This window comes from Oncorhynchus mykiss, chromosome 8 (assembly GCF_013265735.2).
Source record: "Oncorhynchus mykiss isolate Arlee chromosome 8, USDA_OmykA_1.1, whole genome shotgun sequence".
Taxonomy (NCBI): Eukaryota; Metazoa; Chordata; class Actinopteri; order Salmoniformes; family Salmonidae; genus Oncorhynchus; species Oncorhynchus mykiss.
In genome coordinates, this window is record NC_048572.1 from 89,662,389 (window position 1) to 89,685,237 (window position 22,849).

A 22,849-nucleotide genomic window follows, 5' to 3' on the forward strand; every position below is an offset into this window, starting at 1 on the left:
TGTCTATGAACACCTCCCACATTTCCTTTGTGTCTATGAACACCTCCCACATTCCCTTTGTGTCTATGAACACCTCCCACATTCACTTTGTGTCTATGAACACCTCCCACATTCCCTTTGTGTCTATGAACACCTCCCACATTCACTTTGTGTCTATGAACACCTCCCACATTCCCTTTGTGTCTATGAACACCTCCCACATTCCCTTTGTGTCTATGAACACCTCCCACATTCACTTTGTGTCTATGAACACCTCCCACATTCCCTTTGTGTCTATGAACACCTCCCACATTCCCTTTGTGTCTATGAACACCTCCCACATTCACTTTGTGTCTATGAACACCTCCCACATTCACTTTGTGTCTATGAACACCTCCCACATTCACTTTGTGTCTATGAACACCTCCCACATTCACTTTGTGTCTATGAACACCCCACACATTCCCTTTGTGTCTATGAACACCTCCCACATTCACTTTGTGTCTATGAACACCCCACACATTCCCTTTGTGTCTATGAACACCTCCCACATTCACTTTGTGTCTATGAACACCTCCCACATTCACTTTGTGTCTATGAACACCCCACACATTCCCTTTGTGTCTATGAACACCTCCCACATTCTCTTTGTGTCTATGAACACCTCCCACATTCACTTTGTGTCTATGAACACCTCCCACATTCACTTTGTGTCTATGAACACCTCCCACATTCACTTTGTGTCTATGAACATCTCCCACATTCACTTTGTGTCTATGAACACCTCCCACATTCCCTTTGTGTCTATGAACACCTCCCACATTCCCTTTGTGTCTATGAACACCTCCCACATTCTCTTTGTGTCTATGAACACCTCCCACATTCCCTTTGTGTCTATGAACACCTCCCACATTCCCTTTGTGTCTATGAACACCTCCCACATTCACTTTGTGTCTATGAACACCTCCCACATTCCCTTTGTGTCTATGAACACCTCCCACATTCCCTTTGTGTCTATGAACACCTCCCACATTCTCTTTGTGTCTATGAACACCTCCCACATTCCCTTTGTGTCTATGAACACCTCCCACATTCCCTTTGTGTCTATGAACACCTCCCACATTCCCTTTGTGTCTATGAACACCTCCCACATTCCCTTTGTGTCTATGAACACCTCCCACATTCCCTTTGTGTCTATGAACACCTCCCACATTCCCTTTGTGTCTATGAACACCTCCCACATTCACTTTGTGTCTATGAAAACCTCCCACATTCACTTTGTGTCTATGAACACCTCCCACATTCCCTTTGTGTCTATGAACACCCCACACATTCACTTTGTGTCTATGAACACCCCACACATTCCCTTTCTGTCTATGAACACCCCACACATTCCCTTTGTGTCTATGAACACCTCCCACATTCCCTTTGTGTCTATGAACACCTCCCACATTCACTTTGTGTCTATGAACACCTCCCACATTCCCTTTGTGTCTATGAACACCTCCCACATTCACTTTGTGTCTATGAACACCTCCCACATTCACTTTGTGTCTATGAACACCCCACACATTCCCTTTGTGTCTATGAACACCTCCCACATTCACTTTGTGTCTATGAACACCCCACACATTCCCTTTGTGTCTATGAACACCTCCCACATTCACTTTGTGTCTATGAACACCTCCCACATTCACTTTGTGTCTATGAACACCCCACACATTCCCTTTGTGTCTATGAACACCTCCCACATTCTCTTTGTGTCTATGAACACCTCCCACATTCCCTTTGTGTCTATGAACACCTCCCACATTCACTTTGTGTCTATGAACACCTCCCACATTCCCTTTGTGTCTATGAACACCTCCCACATTCAATTTGTGTCTATGAACACCTCCCACATTCCCTTTGTGTCTATGAACACCTCCCACATTCCCTTTGTGTCTATGAACACCTCCCACATTCACTTTGTGTCTATGAACACCTCCCATATTCCCTTTGTGTCTATGAACACCTCCCACATTCCCTTTGTGTCTATGAACACCTCCCACATTCACTTTGTGTCTATGAACACCTCCCACATTCACTTTGTGTCTATGAACACCTCCCACATTCACTTTGTGTCTATGAACACCCCACACATTCCCTTTGTGTCTATGAACACCTCCCACATTCACTTTGTGTCTATGAACACCCCACACATTCCCTTTGTGTCTATGAACACCTCCCACATTCCCTTTGTGTCTATGAACACCTCCCACATTCCCTTTGTGTCTATGAACACCTCCCACATTCCCTTTGTGTCTATGAACACCTCCCACATTCCCTTTGTGTCTATGAACACCTCCCACATTCTCTTTGTGTCTATGAACACCTCCCACATTCCCTTTGTGTCTATGAACACCTCCCACATTCCCTTTGTGTCTATGAACACCCCACACATTCACTTTGTGTCTATGAACACCCCACACATTCCCTTTGTGTCTATGAACACCTCCCACATTCACTTTGTGTCTATGAACACCTCCCACATTCACTTTGTGTCTATGAACACCTCCCACATTCACTTTGTGTCTATGAACACCTCCCACATTCACTTTGTGTCTATGAACACCCCACACATTCCCTTTGTGTCTATGAACACCCCACACATTCACTTTGTGTCTATGAACACCCCACACATTCCCTTTGTGTCTATGAACACCTCCCACATTCCCTTTGTGTCTATGAACACCTCCCACATTCCCTTTGTGTCTATGAACACCCCACACATTCCCTTTGTGTCTATGAACACCTCCCACATTCTCTTTGTGTCTATGAACACCTCCCACATTCCCTTTGTGTCTATGAATACCCCACACATTCCCTTTGTGTCTATGAACACCTCCCACATTCCCTTTGTGTCTATGAACACCCCACACATTCCCTTTGTGTCTATGAACACCTCCCACATTCACTTTGTGTCTATGAACACCCCACACATTCCCTTTGTGTCTATGAACACCTCCCACATTCACTTTGTGTCTATGAACACCTCCCACATTCACTTTGTGTCTATGAACACCCCACACATTCCCTTTGTGTCTATGAACACCTCCCACATTCACTTTGTGTCTATGAACACCCCACACATTCCCTTTGTGTCTATGAACACCTCCCACATTCACTTTGTGTCTATGAACACCTCCCACATTCACTTTGTGTCTATGAACACCCCACACATTCCCTTTGTGTCTATGAACACCTCCCACATTCTCTTTGTGTCTATGAACACCTCCCACATTCCCTTTGTGTCTATGAACACCTCCCACATTCACTTTGTGTCTATGAACACCTCCCACATTCCCTTTGTGTCTATGAACACCTCCCACATTCAATTTGTGTCTATGAACACCTCCCACATTCCCTTTGTGTCTATGAACACCTCCCACATTCCCTTTGTGTCTATGAACACCTCCCACATTCACTTTGTGTCTATGAACACCTCCCATATTCCCTTTGTGTCTATGAACACCTCCCACATTCCCTTTGTGTCTATGAACACCTCCCACATTCACTTTGTGTCTATGAACACCTCCCACATTCACTTTGTGTCTATGAACACCTCCCACATTCACTTTGTGTCTATGAACACCCCACACATTCCCTTTGTGTCTATGAACACCTCCCACATTCACTTTGTGTCTATGAACACCCCACACATTCCCTTTGTGTCTATGAACACCTCCCACATTCCCTTTGTGTCTATGAACACCTCCCACATTCCCTTTGTGTCTATGAACACCTCCCACATTCCCTTTGTGTCTATGAACACCTCCCACATTCCCTTTGTGTCTATGAACACCTCCCACATTCTCTTTGTGTCTATGAACACCTCCCACATTCCCTTTGTGTCTATGAACACCTCCCACATTCCCTTTGTGTCTATGAACACCCCACACATTCACTTTGTGTCTATGAACACCCCACACATTCCCTTTGTGTCTATGAACACCTCCCACATTCACTTTGTGTCTATGAACACCTCCCACATTCACTTTGTGTCTATGAACACCTCCCACATTCACTTTGTGTCTATGAACACCTCCCACATTCACTTTGTGTCTATGAACACCCCACACATTCCCTTTGTGTCTATGAACACCCCACACATTCACTTTGTGTCTATGAACACCCCACACATTCCCTTTGTGTCTATGAACACCTCCCACATTCCCTTTGTGTCTATGAACACCTCCCACATTCCCTTTGTGTCTATGAACACCCCACACATTCCCTTTGTGTCTATGAACACCTCCCACATTCTCTTTGTGTCTATGAACACCTCCCACATTCCCTTTGTGTCTATGAATACCCCACACATTCCCTTTGTGTCTATGAACACCTCCCACATTCCCTTTGTGTCTATGAACACCTCCCACATTCCCTTTGTGTCTATGAACACCCCACACATTCCCTTTGTGTTTATGAACACCTCCCACATTCCCTTTGTGTCTATGAACACCTCCCACATTCCCTTTGTGTCTATGAACACCTCCCACATTCCCTTTGTGTCTATGAACACCTCCCACATTCCCTTTGTGTCTATGAACACCTCCCACATTCCCTTTGTGTCTCTGAACACCCCACACATTCCCTTTGTGTCTATGAACACCTCCCACATTCCCTTTGTGTCTATGAACACCTCCCACATTCACTTTGTGTCTATGAACACCTCCCACATTCCCTTTGTGTCTATGAACACCCCACACATTCCCTTTGTGTCTATGAACACCTCCCACATTCCCTTTGTGTCTATGAACACCCCACACATTCCCTTTGTGTCTATGAACACCTCCCACATTCCCTTTGTGTCTATGAACACCTCCCACATTCACTTTGTGTCTATGAACACCTCCCACATTCCCTTTGTGTCTATGAACACCTCCCACATTCACTTTGTGTCTATGAACACCCCACACATTCCCTTTGTGTCTATGAACACCTCCCACATTCTCTTTGTGTCTATGAACACCCCCCACATTCCCTCTGTGTCTATGAACACCTCCCACATTCCCTTTGTGTCTATGAACACCCCCCACATTCATACCCTCTGCACTCCTCCACTGGAAGATATTAAGAGATTATTGCAAATCCTCTGTTGATGACTGGGTTCTTTCTTGTATGAAGTTGCTGTTCAATTGCTCTGCCATTATTATTATTATTGTATGAGGTATTCTGGGTGGGGTTACCCCTGTGCTGATGAGGTATTCTGGGTGGGGTTACCCCTGTGCTGATGAGGTATTCTGGGTGGGGTTACCCCTGTGCTGATGAGGTATTCTGGGTGGGGTTACCCCTGTGCTGATGAGGTATTCTGGGTGGGGTTACCCCTGTGCTGATGAGGTATTCTGGGTGGGGTTACCCCTGTGCTGTGATGTGGGTTTTATAGGGTGTGTATTCTCTTTTCTCTACACTGGCTATCTTGGAAACAGGCTAAACTCTAGGCAGTCTCTTCTGCTGATGTGTGTGGGTCTGGTAGTGGTACTCTCTCTATTCTACCCTTCTCCTTTCGGCATGGTTAATACCTGCCTGGCGCCCGAACACAATCTTTTATCTTTACCCCTCTCTAATAAATAAAGCTACAAAGTGAAATAAAGAGTGTGTATTTGTACCAGCTGAATAGCGATCATGAGGACGGTCTTGAGGGAGAAGGTTCTGTCACACAAATCAAACAGGTCTTCCAGACTGGGTCCCAGCAGCTCCAGAACCATGGCATTATACTTCCCACAGGGCCCGAAGTAGAATACCTGGGGGACGCCCTCTGCAGAGACAAAGTGAATGGTTTCACAAACACACTGAAGATGCAAGAAAAACATAACAGTGTGTGATTATAATAAGACATTGTTAAAAAAAAAACTACAAAAAACAGTAAAACAAAGCTTCAATTGCAACTTAGAATCAAGTGAGTGCTGGTCTCATTTCATTAGGTCAATAGACTGCTATTGGTCTTTAAAGACAACACCAGTCCTCTTGGTGCCAACGGGGCTATACATTTGGGTGAGCCCCCCCCCCCCCCTCTTGCCTGAGTAGCCTCGTGTCTGAGGATCACCACTTTATTTTAAGAACGTGAAATGTCAGAATAACAGTAGAGAGAATGACTTATTTCAGCTTTCATCACATTCCCAGTGGGTCAGAAGTTTACATACACTCAATTAGTATTTGGTAGCATTGACTTTAAACTGTTTAACTTGGGTCAAAGGTTTCGGGTAGCATTCCACAATAAGTTGGGTGAATTTTGGCCCATTCCTCCTGACAGAGCTGGTGTAACTGAGTCAGGTTTGTAGGCCTCCATGCTCGCACACACTTTTTCTATAGGATTGAGGTCAGGGCTTTGTGATGGCCACTCCAATACCTTGACTTTGTTGTCCTTAAGCCATTTTGCCACAACTTTGGAAGTATGCTTGGGATCATTGTCCATTTGGAAGACCCATTTGGGACCAAGCTTTAACTTCCTGACTGATGTCTTGAGATGTTGCTTCAATATATACACAATTTTCTTCCCTCATGATGCCATCTATTCTGTGAAGTGCACCAGTCCCTCCTGCAGCAAAGCACCCCCACAGCATGATGCTGCCATCTCCGTGCTTCACGGTGGGGATGGTGTTCTTCGGCTTACAAGCCTCCCCCTTTTTCCTCCAAACATAACAATGGTCATTATGGTCAAACAGTTATATTTTTGTTTCATCAGACCAGAGGACATTTCTCCAAAAAGTACGATCTTTGTCCCCAGTGCACTTGCAAACCGTAGTCTGGCTTTTTTATGGCGGTTTTCGAGAAGTGGCTTCTTCCTTGCTGAGCGGCCTTTCAGGTTATGTCGATATAGGACTCGTTTTACTGTGGATATACAGTGGGGCAAAAAAGTATTTAGTCAGCCACCAATTGTGCAAGTTCTCCCACTTAAAAAGATGAGAGAGGCCTGTAATTTTCATCATAGGTACACTTCAACTATGACAGACAAAATGAGAAGAAAAAAATCCAGAAAATCATATTGTAGGATTTTTAATGAATTTATTTGCAAATTAAAAAATAAGTATTTGGTCATTTGTATTTGGTCATTTGCAAACAAGCAAGATTTCTGGCTCTCACAGACCTGTAACTTCTTCTTTAAGAGGCTCCTCTGTCCTCCACTTGTTACCTGTATGAATGGCACCTGTTTGAACTTGTTATCAGTATAAAAGACTCCTGTCCACAACAGTCACACTCCAAACTCCACTATGGCCAAGACCAAAGAGCTGTCAAAGGACACCAGAAACAAAATTGTAGACCTACACCAGGCTGGGAAGACTGAATCTGCAATAGGTAAGCAGCTTGGTTTGAAGAAATCAACTGTGGGAGCAATTATTAGGAAATGGAAGATATACAAGACCACTGATAATCTCCCTCGATCTGGGGCTCCACGCAAGATCTCACCCCGTGGGGTCAAAATGATCACAAGAACGGTGAGCAAAAATCTCAGAACCACACGGAGGGACCTAGTGAATGACCTGCAGAGAGCTGGGACCAAAGTAACAAAGCCTACCATCAGTAACACACTACGCCGCCAGGGACTCAAATCCTGCAGTGCAAGACGTGTCCCCCTGCTTAAGCCAGTACCTGTTCAGGCCCGTCTGAAGTTTGCTAGAGAGCATTTGGATGATCCAGAAGAAGATTGGGAGAATGTCATATGCTCAGATGAAACCAAAATATATATTTTTGGTTAAAACTAAACTCGTCGTGTTTGGAGGACAAAGAATGTTGAGTTGCATCAAAAGAACACCATACCTACTGTGAAGCATGGGGGTGGAAACATCATGCTTTGGGGCTGTTTTTCTGCAAAGGGACCAGGACGACTGATCCGTGTAAAGGAAAGAATGAATGGGGCCATGTATCGTGAGATTTTGTGTGAAATCCTCCTTCCATCAGCAAGGGCATTGAAGATGAAACGTGGCTGGGTCTTTCAGCATGACAATGATCCCAAACACACCGCCCAGGCAACGAAGGAGTGGCTTCGTAAGAAGCATTTCAAGGTCCTGGAGTGGCCTAGCCAGTCTCCAGATCTCAACCCCATAGAAAATCTTTAGAGGGAGTTGAAAGTCCGTGTTGCCCAGCAACAGCCACAAAACATCACTGCTCTAGAGGAGATCTGCATGGAGGAATGGGCCAAAATACCAGCAACAGTGTGTGAAAACCTTGTGAAGACTTACAGAAAACGTTTGACCTCTGTCATTGCCAACAAAGGGTATATAACAAAGTATTGAGATAAGTATTTGGTCAATAACAAAAGTTTATTTTCCGCCATAATTTGCAAATAAATTAATAAAAAAATCCTACAATGTGATTTTCTGGATTTTTTTTCTTGTTTTGTCTGTCATAGTTGAAGTGTACCTATGATGAAAATTACAGGCCTCTCATCTTTTTAAGTGGGAGAACTTGCACAATTGGTGGCTGACTAAATACTTTTTTGCCCCACTGTAGATACTTTTGTACCTGTTTCCTCCAGTATCTTCACAGGGTCCTTTGCTGTTGTTCTGGGATTGACTTGCTCTTCTCGTACCAAAGTACGTTCATCTCTAGGAGACAGAACGTGTCTCCTACCTGAGCGGTTTGATGGCTGCATGGTCCCATGGTGTTTATACTTGTGTACTATTGTTAGTACAGATGAACGTGGTACCTTCAGGCGTTTGGAAATTGCTCCCAAGCATGAACCAGACTTGTGGAGGTCTACATTTTTTTTCTGAAGTCTTGGCTGATTTCTTTTGATTTTCTCCTGTTGTCAAGCAAAGAGGCACTGAGTTTGAAGGTAGGCCTTGAAATACAGCCACAGGTATGTAAAGTCAGCATTTCATGGTAAGGTCTACTACACCTGTTGTATTCAGCATTTCACGGTAAGGTCTACTGACAAATAACATTTGATTTGATTTGAATCCACCAATGTAATGGAAGTATAATATCAGAAAAACTGTTATAGTGGAGAGCACTTGGTGACTGGTGACTAGCTCAGCCTGTTATAGTGGAGAGCACCTGGTGACTGGTGACTAGCTCAGCCTGTTATAGTGGAGAGAACCTTGTGACTAGCTCAGCCTGTTATAGTGGAGAGCACCTGGTGTCTGGTGACTAGCTCAGCCTGTTATAGTGGAGAGCACCTGGTGACTGGTGACTAGCTCAGCCTGTTATAGTGGAGAGCACCTGGTGACTGGCTCAACCTGTTATAGTGGAGAGCACCTGGTGACTGGTGAATAGCTCAGCCTGTTATAGTGGAGAGCACCTGGTGACTGTACCTCAGCCTGCTATAGTGGAGAGCACCTAGTGACTGTACCTCAGCCTGTTATAGTGGAGAGCACCTGGTGACTGGTGACTAGCTCAGCCTGCTATAGTGGAGAGCACCTGGTGACTACCTCAGCCTGTTATAGTGGAGAGCACCTGGTGACTGGTGACTAGCACAGCCTGCTATAGTGGAGAGCACCTGGTGACTGGTGACTAGCTCAGCCTTTTATAGTGGAGAGCACCTGGTGACTGGTGACTAGCTTAGCCTGTTATAGTGGAAAGCACCTGGTGACTAGCTCAGCCTGTTATAGTGGAGAGCACCTGGTGACTGGCTCAGCCTGTTATAGTGGAGAGCACATGGTGACTGGTGACTAGCTCAGCCTGTTATAGTGGAGAGCACCTGGTGACTGGTGACTAGCTCAGCCTGTTATAGTGGAGAGCACCTGGTGACTAGCTCAGCCTGTTATAGTGGAGAGCACCTGGTGTCTGGTGACTAGCTCAGCCTGTTATAGTGGAGAGCACCTGGTGACTAGCTCAGCCTGCTATAGTGGAGAGCACCTGGTGACTAGCTCAGCCTGTTATAGTGGAGAGCACCTGGTGACTGGTGACTAGCTCAGCCTGCTATAGTGGAGAGCACCTGGTGACTGGTGACTAGCTCAGCCTGTTATAGTGGAGAGCACCTGGTGACTAGCTCAGCCTGTTATAGTGGAGAGCACCTGGTGACTGGCTCAGCCTGTTATAGTGGAGAGCACATGGTGACTGGTGACTAGCTCAGCCTGTTATAGTGGAGAGCACCTGGTGACTGATGACTAGCTCAGCCTGTTATAGTGGAGAGCACCTGGTGACTGATGACTAGCTCAGCCTGTTAAGTGGAGAGCACCTGGTGACTGATGACTAGCTCAGCCTGTTATAGTGGAGAGCACCTGGTGACTATCTCAGCCTGTTATAGTGGAGAGCACCTGGTGACTGGTGACTAGCTCAGCCTGTTATAGTGGAGAGCACCTGGTGACTGGTGACTGGCTCAGCCTGGTATAGGGGAGAGCACCTGGTGACTGTACCTCAGCCTGTTATAGGGGAGAGCACCTGGTGACTAGCTCAGCCTGTTATAGTGGAGAGCACCTGGTGACTGGTGACTAGCTCAGCCTGTTATAGTGGAGAGCACCTGGTGACTGGTGACTGGCTCAGCCTGGTATAGGGGAGAGCACCTGGTGACTGTACCTCAGCCTGTTATAGGGGAGAGCACCTGGTGACTAGCTCAGCCTGTTATAGTGGAGAGCACCTGGTGACTGGTGACTAGCTCAGCCTGTTATAGTGGAGAGCACCTGGTGACTGGCTCAGCCTGTTATAGTGGAGAGCACATGGTGACTGGTGACTAGCTCAGCCTGTTATAGTGGAGAGCACCTGGTGACTGGTGACTAGCTCAGCCTGTTATAGTGGAGAGCACCTGGTGACTAGCTCAGCCTGTTATAGTGGAGAGCACCTGGTGTCTGGTGACTAGCTCAGCCTGTTATAGTGGAGAGCACCTGGTGACTAGCTCAGCCTGCTATAGTGGAGAGCACCTGGTGACTAGCTCAGCCTGTTATAGTGGAGAGCACCTGGTGACTGGTGACTAGCTCAGCCTGCTATAGTGGAGAGCACCTGGTGACTGATGACTAGCTCAGCCTGTTATAGTGGAGAGCACCTGGTGACTAGCTCAGCCTGTTATAGTGGAGAGCACCTGGTGACTGGCTCAGCCTGTTATAGTGGAGAGCACATGGTGACTGGTGACTAGCTCAGCCTGTTATAGTGGAGAGCACCTGGTGACTGATGACTAGCTCAGCCTGTTATAGTGGAGAGCACCTGGTGACTGATGACTAGCTCAGCCTGTTAAGTGGAGAGCACCTGGTGACTGATGACTAGCTCAGCCTGTTATAGTGGAGAGCACCTGGTGACTATCTCAGCCTGTTATAGTGGAGAGCACCTGGTGACTGGTGACTAGCTCAGCCTGTTATAGTGGAGAGCACCTGGTGACTGGTGACTGGCTCAGCCTGGTATAGGGGAGAGCACCTGGTGACTGTACCTCAGCCTGTTATAGGGGAGAGCACCTGGTGACTAGCTCAGCCTGTTATAGTGGAGAGCACCTGGTGACTGGTGACTAGCTCAGCCTGTTATAATGGAGAGCACCTGGTGACTAGCTCAGCCTGTTATAGTGGAGAGCACCTGGTGACTGGTGACTAGCTCAGCCTGTTATAGTGGAGAGCACCTGGTGACTAGCTCAGCCTGTTATAGTGGAGAGAACTTGGTGATTAGCTCAGCCTGTTATAGTGGAGAGCACCTGGTGACTAGCTCAGCCTGTTATGGTGGAGAGCACCTGGTGACTAGCTCAGCCTGTTATTGTGGAGAGCACCTGGTGACTGGTGACTAGCTCAGCCTGTTATAGTGGAGAGCACCTGGTGACTAGCTCAGCCTGTTATAGTGGAGAGCACCTGGTGACTAGCTCAGCCTGTTATAGTGGAGAGCACCTGGTGACTGGCTCAGCCTGTTATAGTGGAGAGCACATGGTGACTGGTGACTAGCTCAGCCTGTTATAGTGGAGAGCACCTGGTGACTGATGACTAGCTCAGCCTGCTATAGTGGAGAGCACCTGGTGACTAGCTCAGCCTGTTATAGTGGAGAGCACCTGGTGACTGGTGACTAGCTCAGCCTGCTATAGTGGAGAGCACCTGGTGACTGGTGACTAGCTTAGCCTGTTATAGTGGAAAGCACCTGGTGACTAGCTCAGCCTGTTATAGTGGAGAGCACCTGGTGACTGGCTCAGCCTGTTATAGTGGAGAGCACATGGTGACTGGTGACTAGCTCAGCCTGTTATAGTGGAGAGCACCTGGTGACTGGTGACTAGCTCAGCCTGTTATAGTGGAGAGCACCTGGTGACTAGCTCAGCCTGTTATAGTGGAGAGCACCTGGTGTCTGGTGACTAGCTCAGCCTGTTATAGTGGAGAGCACCTGGTGACTAGCTCAGCCTGCTATAGTGGAGAGCACCTGGTGACTAGCTCAGCCTGTTATAGTGGAGAGCACCTGGTGACTGGTGACTAGCTCAGCCTGCTATAGTGGAGAGCACCTGGTGACTGGTGACTAGCTCAGCCTGTTATAGTGGAGAGCACCTGGTGACTAGCTCAGCCTGTTATAGTGGAGAGCACCTGGTGACTGGCTCAGCCTGTTATAGTGGAGAGCACATGGTGACTGGTGACTAGCTCAGCCTGTTATAGTGGAGAGCACCTGGTGACTGATGACTAGCTCAGCCTGTTATAGTGGAGAGCACCTGGTGACTGATGACTAGCTCAGCCTGTTAAGTGGAGAGCACCTGGTGACTGATGACTAGCTCAGCCTGTTATAGTGGAGAGCACCTGGTGACTATCTCAGCCTGTTATAGTGGAGAGCACCTGGTGACTGGTGACTAGCTCAGCCTGTTATAGTGGAGAGCACCTGGTGACTGGTGACTGGCTCAGCCTGGTATAGGGGAGAGCACCTGGTGACTGTACCTCAGCCTGTTATAGGGGAGAGCACCTGGTGACTAGCTCAGCCTGTTATAGTGGAGAGCACCTGGTGACTGGTGACTAGCTCAGCCTGTTATAGTGGAGAGCACCTGGTGACTGGTGACTGGCTCAGCCTGGTATAGGGGAGAGCACCTGGTGACTGTACCTCAGCCTGTTATAGGGGAGAGCACCTGGTGACTAGCTCAGCCTGTTATAGTGGAGAGCACCTGGTGACTGGTGACTAGCTCAGCCTGTTATAGTGGAGAGCACCTGGTGACTGGCTCAGCCTGTTATAGTGGAGAGCACATGGTGACTGGTGACTAGCTCAGCCTGTTATAGTGGAGAGCACCTGGTGACTGGTGACTAGCTCAGCCTGTTATAGTGGAGAGCACCTGGTGACTAGCTCAGCCTGTTATAGTGGAGAGCACCTGGTGTCTGGTGACTAGCTCAGCCTGTTATAGTGGAGAGCACCTGGTGACTAGCTCAGCCTGCTATAGTGGAGAGCACCTGGTGACTAGCTCAGCCTGTTATAGTGGAGAGCACCTGGTGACTGGTGACTAGCTCAGCCTGCTATAGTGGAGAGCACCTGGTGACTGATGACTAGCTCAGCCTGTTATAGTGGAGAGCACCTGGTGACTAGCTCAGCCTGTTATAGTGGAGAGCACCTGGTGACTGGCTCAGCCTGTTATAGTGGAGAGCACATGGTGACTGGTGACTAGCTCAGCCTGTTATAGTGGAGAGCACCTGGTGACTGATGACTAGCTCAGCCTGTTATAGTGGAGAGCACCTGGTGACTGATGACTAGCTCAGCCTGTTAAGTGGAGAGCACCTGGTGACTGATGACTAGCTCAGCCTGTTATAGTGGAGAGCACCTGGTGACTATCTCAGCCTGTTATAGTGGAGAGCACCTGGTGACTGGTGACTAGCTCAGCCTGTTATAGTGGAGAGCACCTGGTGACTGGTGACTGGCTCAGCCTGGTATAGGGGAGAGCACCTGGTGACTGTACCTCAGCCTGTTATAGGGGAGAGCACCTGGTGACTAGCTCAGCCTGTTATAGTGGAGAGCACCTGGTGACTGGTGACTAGCTCAGCCTGTTATAATGGAGAGCACCTGGTGACTAGCTCAGCCTGTTATAGTGGAGAGCACCTGGTGACTGGTGACTAGCTCAGCCTGTTATAGTGGAGAGCACCTGGTGACTAGCTCAGCCTGTTATAGTGGAGAGAACTTGGTGATTAGCTCAGCCTGTTATAGTGGAGAGCACCTGGTGACTAGCTCAGCCTGTTATGGTGGAGAGCACCTGGTGACTAGCTCAGCCTGTTATTGTGGAGAGCACCTGGTGACTGGTGACTAGCTCAGCCTGTTATAGTGGAGAGCACCTGGTGACTAGCTCAGCCTGTTATAGTGGAGAGCACCTGGTGACTAGCTCAGCCTGTTATAGTGGAGAGCACCTGGTGACTGGTGACTAGCTCAGCCTGTTATAGTGGAGAGCACTTGGTGACTTGCTCAGCCTGTTATAGTGGAGAGCACCTGGTGACTGGTGACTAGCTCAGCCTGTTATAGTGGAGAGCACTTGGTGACTGGCTCAACCTGTTATAGTGGAGAGCACCTGGTGACTGTACCTCAGCCTGTTTGTTATAGTGGAGAGCACCTGGTGACTGTACCTCAGCCTGTTATAGTGGAGAGCACCTGGTGACTGATGACTAGCTCAGCCTGTTATAGTGGAGAGCACCTGGTGACTGATGACTAGCTCAGCCTGTTATAGTGGAGAGCACCTGGTGACTATCTCAGCCTGTTATAGTGGAGAGCACCTGGTGACTGGTGACTAGCTCAGCCTGTTATAGTGGAGAGCACCTGGTGACTAGCTCAGCCTGTTATAGTGGAGAGAACTTGGTGATTAGCTCAGCCTGTTATAGTGGAGAGCACCTGGTGACTAGCTCAGCCTGTTATGGTGGAGAGCACCTGGTGACTAGCTCAGCCTGTTATTGTGGAGAGCACCTGGTGACTGGTGACTAGCTCAGCCTGTTATAGTGGAGAGCACCTGGTGACTAGCTCAGCCTGTTATAGTGGAGAGCACCTGGTGACTAGCTCAGCCTGTTATAGTGGAGAGCACCTGGTGACTGGTGACTAGCTCAGCCTGTTATAGTGGAGAGCACTTGGTGACTTGCTCAGCCTGTTATAGTGGAGAGCACCTGGTGACTGGTGACTAGCTCAGCCTGTTATAGTGGAGAGCACTTGGTGACTGGCTCAACCTGTTATAGTGGAGAGCACCTGGTGACTGTACCTCAGCCTGTTTGTTATAGTGGAGAGCACCTGGTGACTGTACCTCAGCCTGTTATAGTGGAGAGCACCTGGTGACTGATGACTAGCTCAGCCTGTTATAGTGGAGAGCACCTGGTGACTGATGACTAGCTCAGCCTGTTATAGTGGAGAGCACCTGGTGACTATCTCAGCCTGTTATAGTGGAGAGCACCTGGTGACTGGTGACTAGCTCAGCCTGTTATAGTGGAGAGCACCTGGTGACTGGTGACTGGCTCAGCCTGGTATAGGGGAGAGCACCTGGTGACTGGTGACTGGCTCAGCCTGTTATAGGGGAGAGCACCTGGTGACTAGCTCAGCCTGTTATAGTGGAGAGCACCTGGTGACTGGTGACTAGCTCAGCCTGTTATAATGGAGAGCACCTGGTGACTAGCTCAGCCTGTTATAGTGGAGAGCACCTGGTGACTGGTGACTAGCTCAGCCTGTTATAGTGGAGAGCACCTGGTGACTAGCTCAGCCTGTTATAGTGGAGAGAACTTGGTGATTAGCTCAGCCTGTTATAGTGGAGAGCACCTGGTGACTAGCTCAGCCTGTTATGGTGGAGAGCACCTGGTGACTAGCTCAGCCTGTTATTGTGGAGAGCACCTGGTGACTGGTGACTAGCTCAGCCTGTTATAGTGGAGAGCACCTGGTGACTAGCTCAGCCTGTTATAGTGGAGAGCACCTGGTGACTAGCTCAGCCTGTTATAGTGGAGAGCACCTGGTGACTGGTGACTAGCTCAGCCTGTTATAGTGGAGAGCACTTGGTGACTGGCTCAACCTGTTATAGTGGAGAGCACCTGGTGACTGTACCTCAGCCTGTTTGTTATAGTGGAGAGCACCTGGTGACTGTACCTCAGCCTGTTATATCAATATCAAATTTAAATCAAATCAAATGTTATTTACAAGCCCTTAATCAACAATGCAGTTTTAAGAAAAACAATAAAAAATAATATTGAAATATAACAAGTAATTAAAGAGCAGCAGTAAAATAACAATAGCGACACTATAAACAAGGGGGCACCGGTACAGAGTCAATGTGCTGGGGCACCGGTTAGTGGAGGTAGTTGAGGTAATATGTACATGTAGGTAGAGGTTAAGTGACTGGATGCATGTCTGGAAAATAAACGGAGTAGCAGCAGCGTCAAAATGGAGGATATGGTGGGTACAATGCAAATAGTCCAGGTAGCCATTTGATTAAGTGTTCAAGAGTCTCATGGCTTGGGGATAGAAGCTGTTAAGAAGCCTTTTGGTCCTAGATCAGTGGTTCCCAGACTGGTTATAGTACCCCTTCAAACATTCAACCTCCAGCTGTACCCCCTCTAGCACCAGGGTCAGCTGTACCCCCTCTAGCACCAGGGTCAGCACACTCTCAAATGTTGTTTTTTGACATCACTGTAAGCCTGCCACACACACACTCTCAATGTGGAGACATTATACAGGGGATACCGGGACCGAGTCAATGTGCGGGGGTACAGGTTAGTTGAAGATATATTTAATTATTTCCCTGATAATAAACATCCATTATATTGGTGGATTCAATACTACATTTAACAGTTTTCCTGATAATAAACTTCCATTACATTGGTGTTCATGACCACAGAGAATCAATATGATTCTGTGATGTTTCTCACCTGAACTCCCCAGCTGTTTATAGAACCTGTACTCCAGGTGGAGCTGTGGGGCCCGGGACTTGATGGCCTCCTGGAAATGAGATAAACACCATGAGGTTTAGAGATCAAACACCATGAGGACGGTTAGAGGTCAAACATGAGGACGGTTAGAGGTCAAACATGATGAGGGTTAGAGGTCAAACATGATGAGGGTTAGAGGTCAAACATGATGAGGGTTCGAGGTCAAACATGATGACGGTTCGAGGTCAAACATGATGACGGTTCGAGGTCAAACATGATGACGGTTCGAGGTCAAACAATGGGGATAGCTCATAACCTCATCACAGGAAAAAGACTGTGTGAATCAATCAATCCCAATAACTCAGTTGGTGGGTGAACGTGTGTCCCCGACTAAGCACGGGTGGTGGGGTTCAGGACCACAGGGGGTTGAGTCATTCATGAAACTCAGTGCGCAAGCAAACCACAGACGAGAGGGCTTTCTGAGCAAGTGTGTGTAAAACCAAACCAACAAGCCAAACAGAAACAGATTGCATTTAAACGCACAGGATGTTCTGAACAGCTAGCCCAGAATGGACATGGAGGCTTACAACAGCTTTAGGACTACATACATGCTGCAGGACTACAACAGCTTTAGGACTACATACATGCTGCAGGACTACAACAGCTTTAGATCTACATACATGCTGCAGGACTACAACAGCTTTAGGACTACATACATGCTGCAGGATTACAACAGCTTTAGGACTACATACATGCTGCAGGACTACAACAGCTTTAGGACTACATACATGCTGCAGGATTACAACAGCTTTAGGACTACATACATGCTGCAGGACTACAACAGCTTTAGGACTACATACATGCTGCAGGACTACAACAGCTTTAGATCTACATACATGCTGCAGGACTACAACAGCTTTAGATCTACATACATGCTGCAGGACTACAACAGCTTTAGATCTACATACATGCTGCAGGACTACAACAGCTTTAGATCTACATACATGCTGCAGGACTACAACAGCTTTAGGACTACATACATGCTGCAGGACTACAACAGCTTTAGGACTACATACATGCTGCAGGATTACAACAGCTTTAGGACTACATACATGCTGCAGGACTACAACAGCTTTAGGACTACATACATGCTGCAGGACTACAACAGCTTTAGATCTACATACATGCTGCAGGACTACAACAGCTTTAGATCTACATACATGCTGCAGGACTACAACAGCTTTAGATCTACATACATGCTGCAGGACTACAACAGCTTTAGGACTACATACATGCTGCAGGACTACAACAGCTTTAGGACTACATACATGCTGCAGGACTACAACAGCTTTAGATCTACATACATGCTGCAGGACTACAACAGCTTTAGGACTACATACATGCTGCAGGACTACAACAGCTTTAGGACTACATACATGCTGCAGGATTACAACAGCTTTAGGACTACATACATGCTGCAGGACTACAACAGCTTTAGGACTACATACATGCTGCAGGACTACAACAGCTTTAGGACTACAACAGCTTTAGGACTACATACATGCTGCAGGACTACAACAGCTTTAGGACTACATACATGCTGCAGGACTACAACAGCTTTAGATCTACATACATGCTGCAGGACTACAACAGCTTTAGGACTACATACATGCTGCAGGACTACAACAGCTTTAGATCTACATACATGCTGCAGGACTACAACAGCTTTAGGACTACAACAGCTTTAGGACTACAACAGCTTTAGATCTACATACATGCTGCAGGACTACAACAGCTTTAGGACTACATACATGCTGCAGGACTACAACAGCTTTAGATCTACATACATGCTGCAGGACTACAACAGCTTTAGGACTACATACATGCTGCAGGACTACAACAGCTTTAGGACTACATACATGCTGCAGGACTACAACAGCTTTAGATCTACATACATGCTGCAGGACTACAACAGCTTTAGGACTACATACATGCTGCAGGACTACAACAGCTTTAGGACTACATACATGCTGCAGGACTACAACAGCTTTAGGACTACATACATGCTGCAGGACTACAACAGCTTTAGGACTACATACATGCTGCAGGACTACAACAGCTTTAGATCTACATACATGCTGCAGGACTACAACAGCTTTAGGACTACATACATGCTGCAGGACTACAACAGCTTTAGGACTACATACATGCTGCAGGACTACAACAGCTTTAGATCTACATACATGCTGCAGGACTACAACAGCTTTAGGACTACATACATGCTGCAGGACTACAACAGCTTTAGGACTACATACATGCTGCAGGACTACAACAGCTTTAGGACTACATACATGCTGCAGGACTACAACAGCTTTAGATCTACATACATGCTGCAGTACTACAACAGCTTTAGGACTGCTGCAGGACTACAACAGCTTTAGGACTACAACAGCTTTAGGACTACAACAGCTTTAGGACTACAACAGCTTTAGGACTACAACAGCTTTAGGACTACAACAGCTTTAGGACTACAACAGCTTTAGGACTACAACAGCTTTAGATCTACATACATGCTGCAGGACTACAACAGCTTTAGGACTACATACATGCTGCAGGACTACATACATGCTGCAGGACGACAACAGCTTTAGATCTACATACAGCTGTAGATCTACATACATGCTGCAGGACTACAACAGCTTTAGGACTACATACATGCTGCAGGACTACAACAGCTTTAGGACTACATACATGCTGCAGGACTACAACAGCTTTAGGACTACATACATGCTGCAGGACTACAACAGCTTTAGATCTACATACATGCTGCAGGACTACAACAGCTTTAGGACTACATACATGCTGCAGGACTACAACAGCTTTAGGACTACATACATGCTGCAGGACTACAACAGCTTTAGATCTACATACATGCTGCAGGACTACAACAGCTTTAGGACTACATACATGCTGCAGGACTACAACAGCTTTAGATCTACATACATGCTGCAGGACTACAACAGCTTTAGATCTACATACATGCTGCAGGACTACAACAGCTTTAGATCTACATACATGCTGCAGGACTACAACAGCTTTAGATCTACATACATGCTGCAGGATTACAACAGCTTTAGGACTACATACATGCTGCAGGATTACAACAGCTTTAGGACTACAACAGCTTTAGGACTACATACATGCTGCAGGACTACAACAGCTTTAGGACTACAACAGCTTTAGGACTACATACATGCTGCAGGACTACAACAGCTTTAGAACTACAACAGCTTTAGGACTACATACATGCTGCAGGACTACAACAGCTTTAGGACTACAACAGCTTTAGGACTACATACATGCTGCAGGACTATTACAGCTTTATCTAACATGAATCATAACCAGTAGTATGCACCAGGAATAAGGATTCATAACCAGTAGTATCTACTAGAGGTCGACCGATTAATCGGAATGGCCGATAAATTAGGGCCGGTTTCAAGTTTTCATAACAATTGGGAATCTGTATTTTTGGACACCGATGTTTTTTTTTTTTTACACCTTTATTTAACTAGGCAAGTCAGTTAAGAACACATTCTTATTTTCAATGAACAGTGGGTTAACTGCCTTGTTCAGGGGCAGAACGACAGATTTTTACCTTGAAAGCTCGATGACTAGTTTTTGCAACCTTCTGGTTACTAGTCCAACGCTCTAACCACCTGCCTTACATTGCACTCCACGAGGAGCCTGCGTGGCAGGCTGACTACCTGTTACGCGAGGGCAGCAAGAAGCCAAGGTAAGTTGCTAGCTAGCATTAAACTTATAAAAAACAAAACATCTTAACACTAGTTTATCTAGCGTGTCCTGCGTTGCATATAATCGATGCGGTGCCTGTTAATTTTTCATCGAATCACAGCCTACTTCGCCAAACGGGTGATGATTTAGCACTGTTGTTGCACCAAACCATAAACATCAATGCCTTTCTTAAAATCAATACAAGTATATATTTTTAAACCTGCATATTTTGTTAATATTGCCTGCTAACATGAATTTATTTTAACTAGAGATAATGTGTCACTTCTCTTGCGTTATGTGCAAGCGGTCAGGATATATGCAGCAGTTTGGGCCGCCTGGCTCGTTGCGAACTGTGTGAAGACCATTTCTTCCAAACAAAGACAGTAATTAATTTGCCAGAATTGTACATAATTATGACATAACATTGAAGGTTGTACAATGTAACAGCAATATTTAGACTTAGGGATGCCACCCGTTAGATAAAATACGGAACGGTTCCGTATTTCACTGAAAGAATAAACATTTTGTTTTCAAAAAGGATAGTTTCCGGATTCAACCATATCAATGACCTGAGGCTCAATGACCTAAGGCTCAATGACCTAAGGCTCGTATGTCTGTGTGTTATTATGTTATAATTAAGTCTATGATTTGATATTTGATAGAGCAGTCTGAGCGGTGGTAGGCAGCAGCAAGCTTGTAAGCATTCATTCAAACAGCACTTTCCTGCATTTGCCAGCAGCTCTTCGCTGTGCTTCAAGCATTGAGCTGTTTATGACTTCAAGCCTATCAACTCCCGAGATTAGGCTGGTGTAACCGATGTGAAATGGCTAGCTAGTTAGCGAGGTGCACGCTAATAGCGTTTCAATCGGTGACGTCACTTGCTCTGAGACTTGGAGTAGTTGTTCCCCTTGCTCTGCAAGGGCCGAGGCTTTTGTGGAGCGATGGGTAACGGTGCTTCGAGGATGGCTGTTGTCGAAGTGTTCCTGGTTCGAGCCGAGGTAGGGGCGAGGAGAGGGACGGAAGCTATACTGTTACACTGGCAGTACTAAAGTGCCTATAAGAACATCCAATTGTCAAAGGTATATGAAATACAAATGGTATAGAAATAAATAGTCCTATAATTCCTATAATAACTACAACCTAAAACTTCTTACCTGGGAATATTGAAGACTCATGTTAAAAGGAACTACCAGCTTTCATATGTTCTCATGTTCTGAGCAAGGAACTGAAACGTTAGCTTTTTTACATAGCACATATTGCACTTTTACTTTCTTCTCCAACACTTTGTTTTTGCATTATTTAAACCAAATTGAACATGTTTCATTATTTATTTGAGGCTAAATTGATATTATTGATGTATAATATTAAGGTAAAATAAATGTGTTCATTCAGTATTGTTGTAATTGTCATTATTACAAATAAAATAAAATAGGTTTTGGTCGGCCAAGTCTTCGTACTTTTTGGAGAAATGTCCTCTGGTCTGATGAAACAAAAATAGATCTGTTTGGCCATAATAACCATCCTTATGTTTGGAGGATGAAGGGGAAGGCTTGCAAGCCAAAGAACCCCATCCCAACTGTGAAACACGGGGATGGCAGCATCATGTTGTGGGGTGCTTTGCTGCAGGAGGGACTGGTGCACTTCACAAAATAGATGGCATCATGAGGGAAGAAAATTATGTGGATATATTGAAGCAACATCTCAAGACATCAGTCAGGAAGTTAAAGCTTGGTCGCAAATGGGTCTTCCAAATGGACAATGACCCCAAGCATACTTCCAAAGTTGTGGCAAAATGGCTTAAGGACAACAAAGTCAAGGTATTGGAGTGGCCATCACAAAGCCCTGACCTCAATCCTATGGAAAATGTGTGGGCAGAACTGAAAAAGCATGTGCGAGCAAGGAGGCCTACAAACCTGACTCAGTTACACCATCTCTGTCAGGAGGAATGGGCCAAAATTTACCCAACTTATTGTTGGAAGGCTACCCGAAGCATTTGACCCAAGTTAAACAATTTAAAGGCAATGCTACCAAATACTAATTGAGTGTATGTAAACTTCTGACCCACTGGGAATGTGATGAAAGAAATAAAAGCTGAAATAAATCATTCTGTCTACTATTATTCTGACATTTCACATCTTACAATATAGTGGTGATCCTAACTGACCTGAGATAGGGAATTATTACTAGGACTAAATGTCAGGAATTGTGAAAAACTGAGTTTAAATGTATTTGGCTAAGGTGTAAGGTGTGTGACAGGGGTTGAGCAACGCAAATGGCTACAACAAGCCTACACACAAGAGTAGAAGTCACAAATACACCAGTCATAATGACTAATATAAGGCCTAGTCCGTGCT

At 46.2% G+C, this 22,849-nt stretch overlaps 1 protein-coding gene across 10 annotated transcripts in view; it reads right to left on the reverse strand.

Annotated features, from left to right (window-relative positions):
* LOC110530891 (casein kinase I) overlaps positions 1-22,849 on the reverse strand; it is a 69,412-nt gene that overhangs the window by 24,746 nt on the left and 21,817 nt on the right. For all 10 annotated transcript variants that reach the window (XR_005053004.1, XR_005053005.1, XR_005053003.1 and 7 more), the window contains exons 3-4: positions 16,704-16,773; positions 5,631-5,779 (exon numbers count right to left, since the gene is read on the reverse strand). Coding sequence is in view for 7 of the 10 variants with exons in the window: in XM_036986734.1 (XP_036842629.1) it covers positions 5,631-5,779; positions 16,704-16,773 (219 nt within the window). In the remaining 3 variants the exon portion in view is untranslated. The remainder of the gene's footprint in view (positions 1-5,630; positions 5,780-16,703; positions 16,774-22,849) is intronic.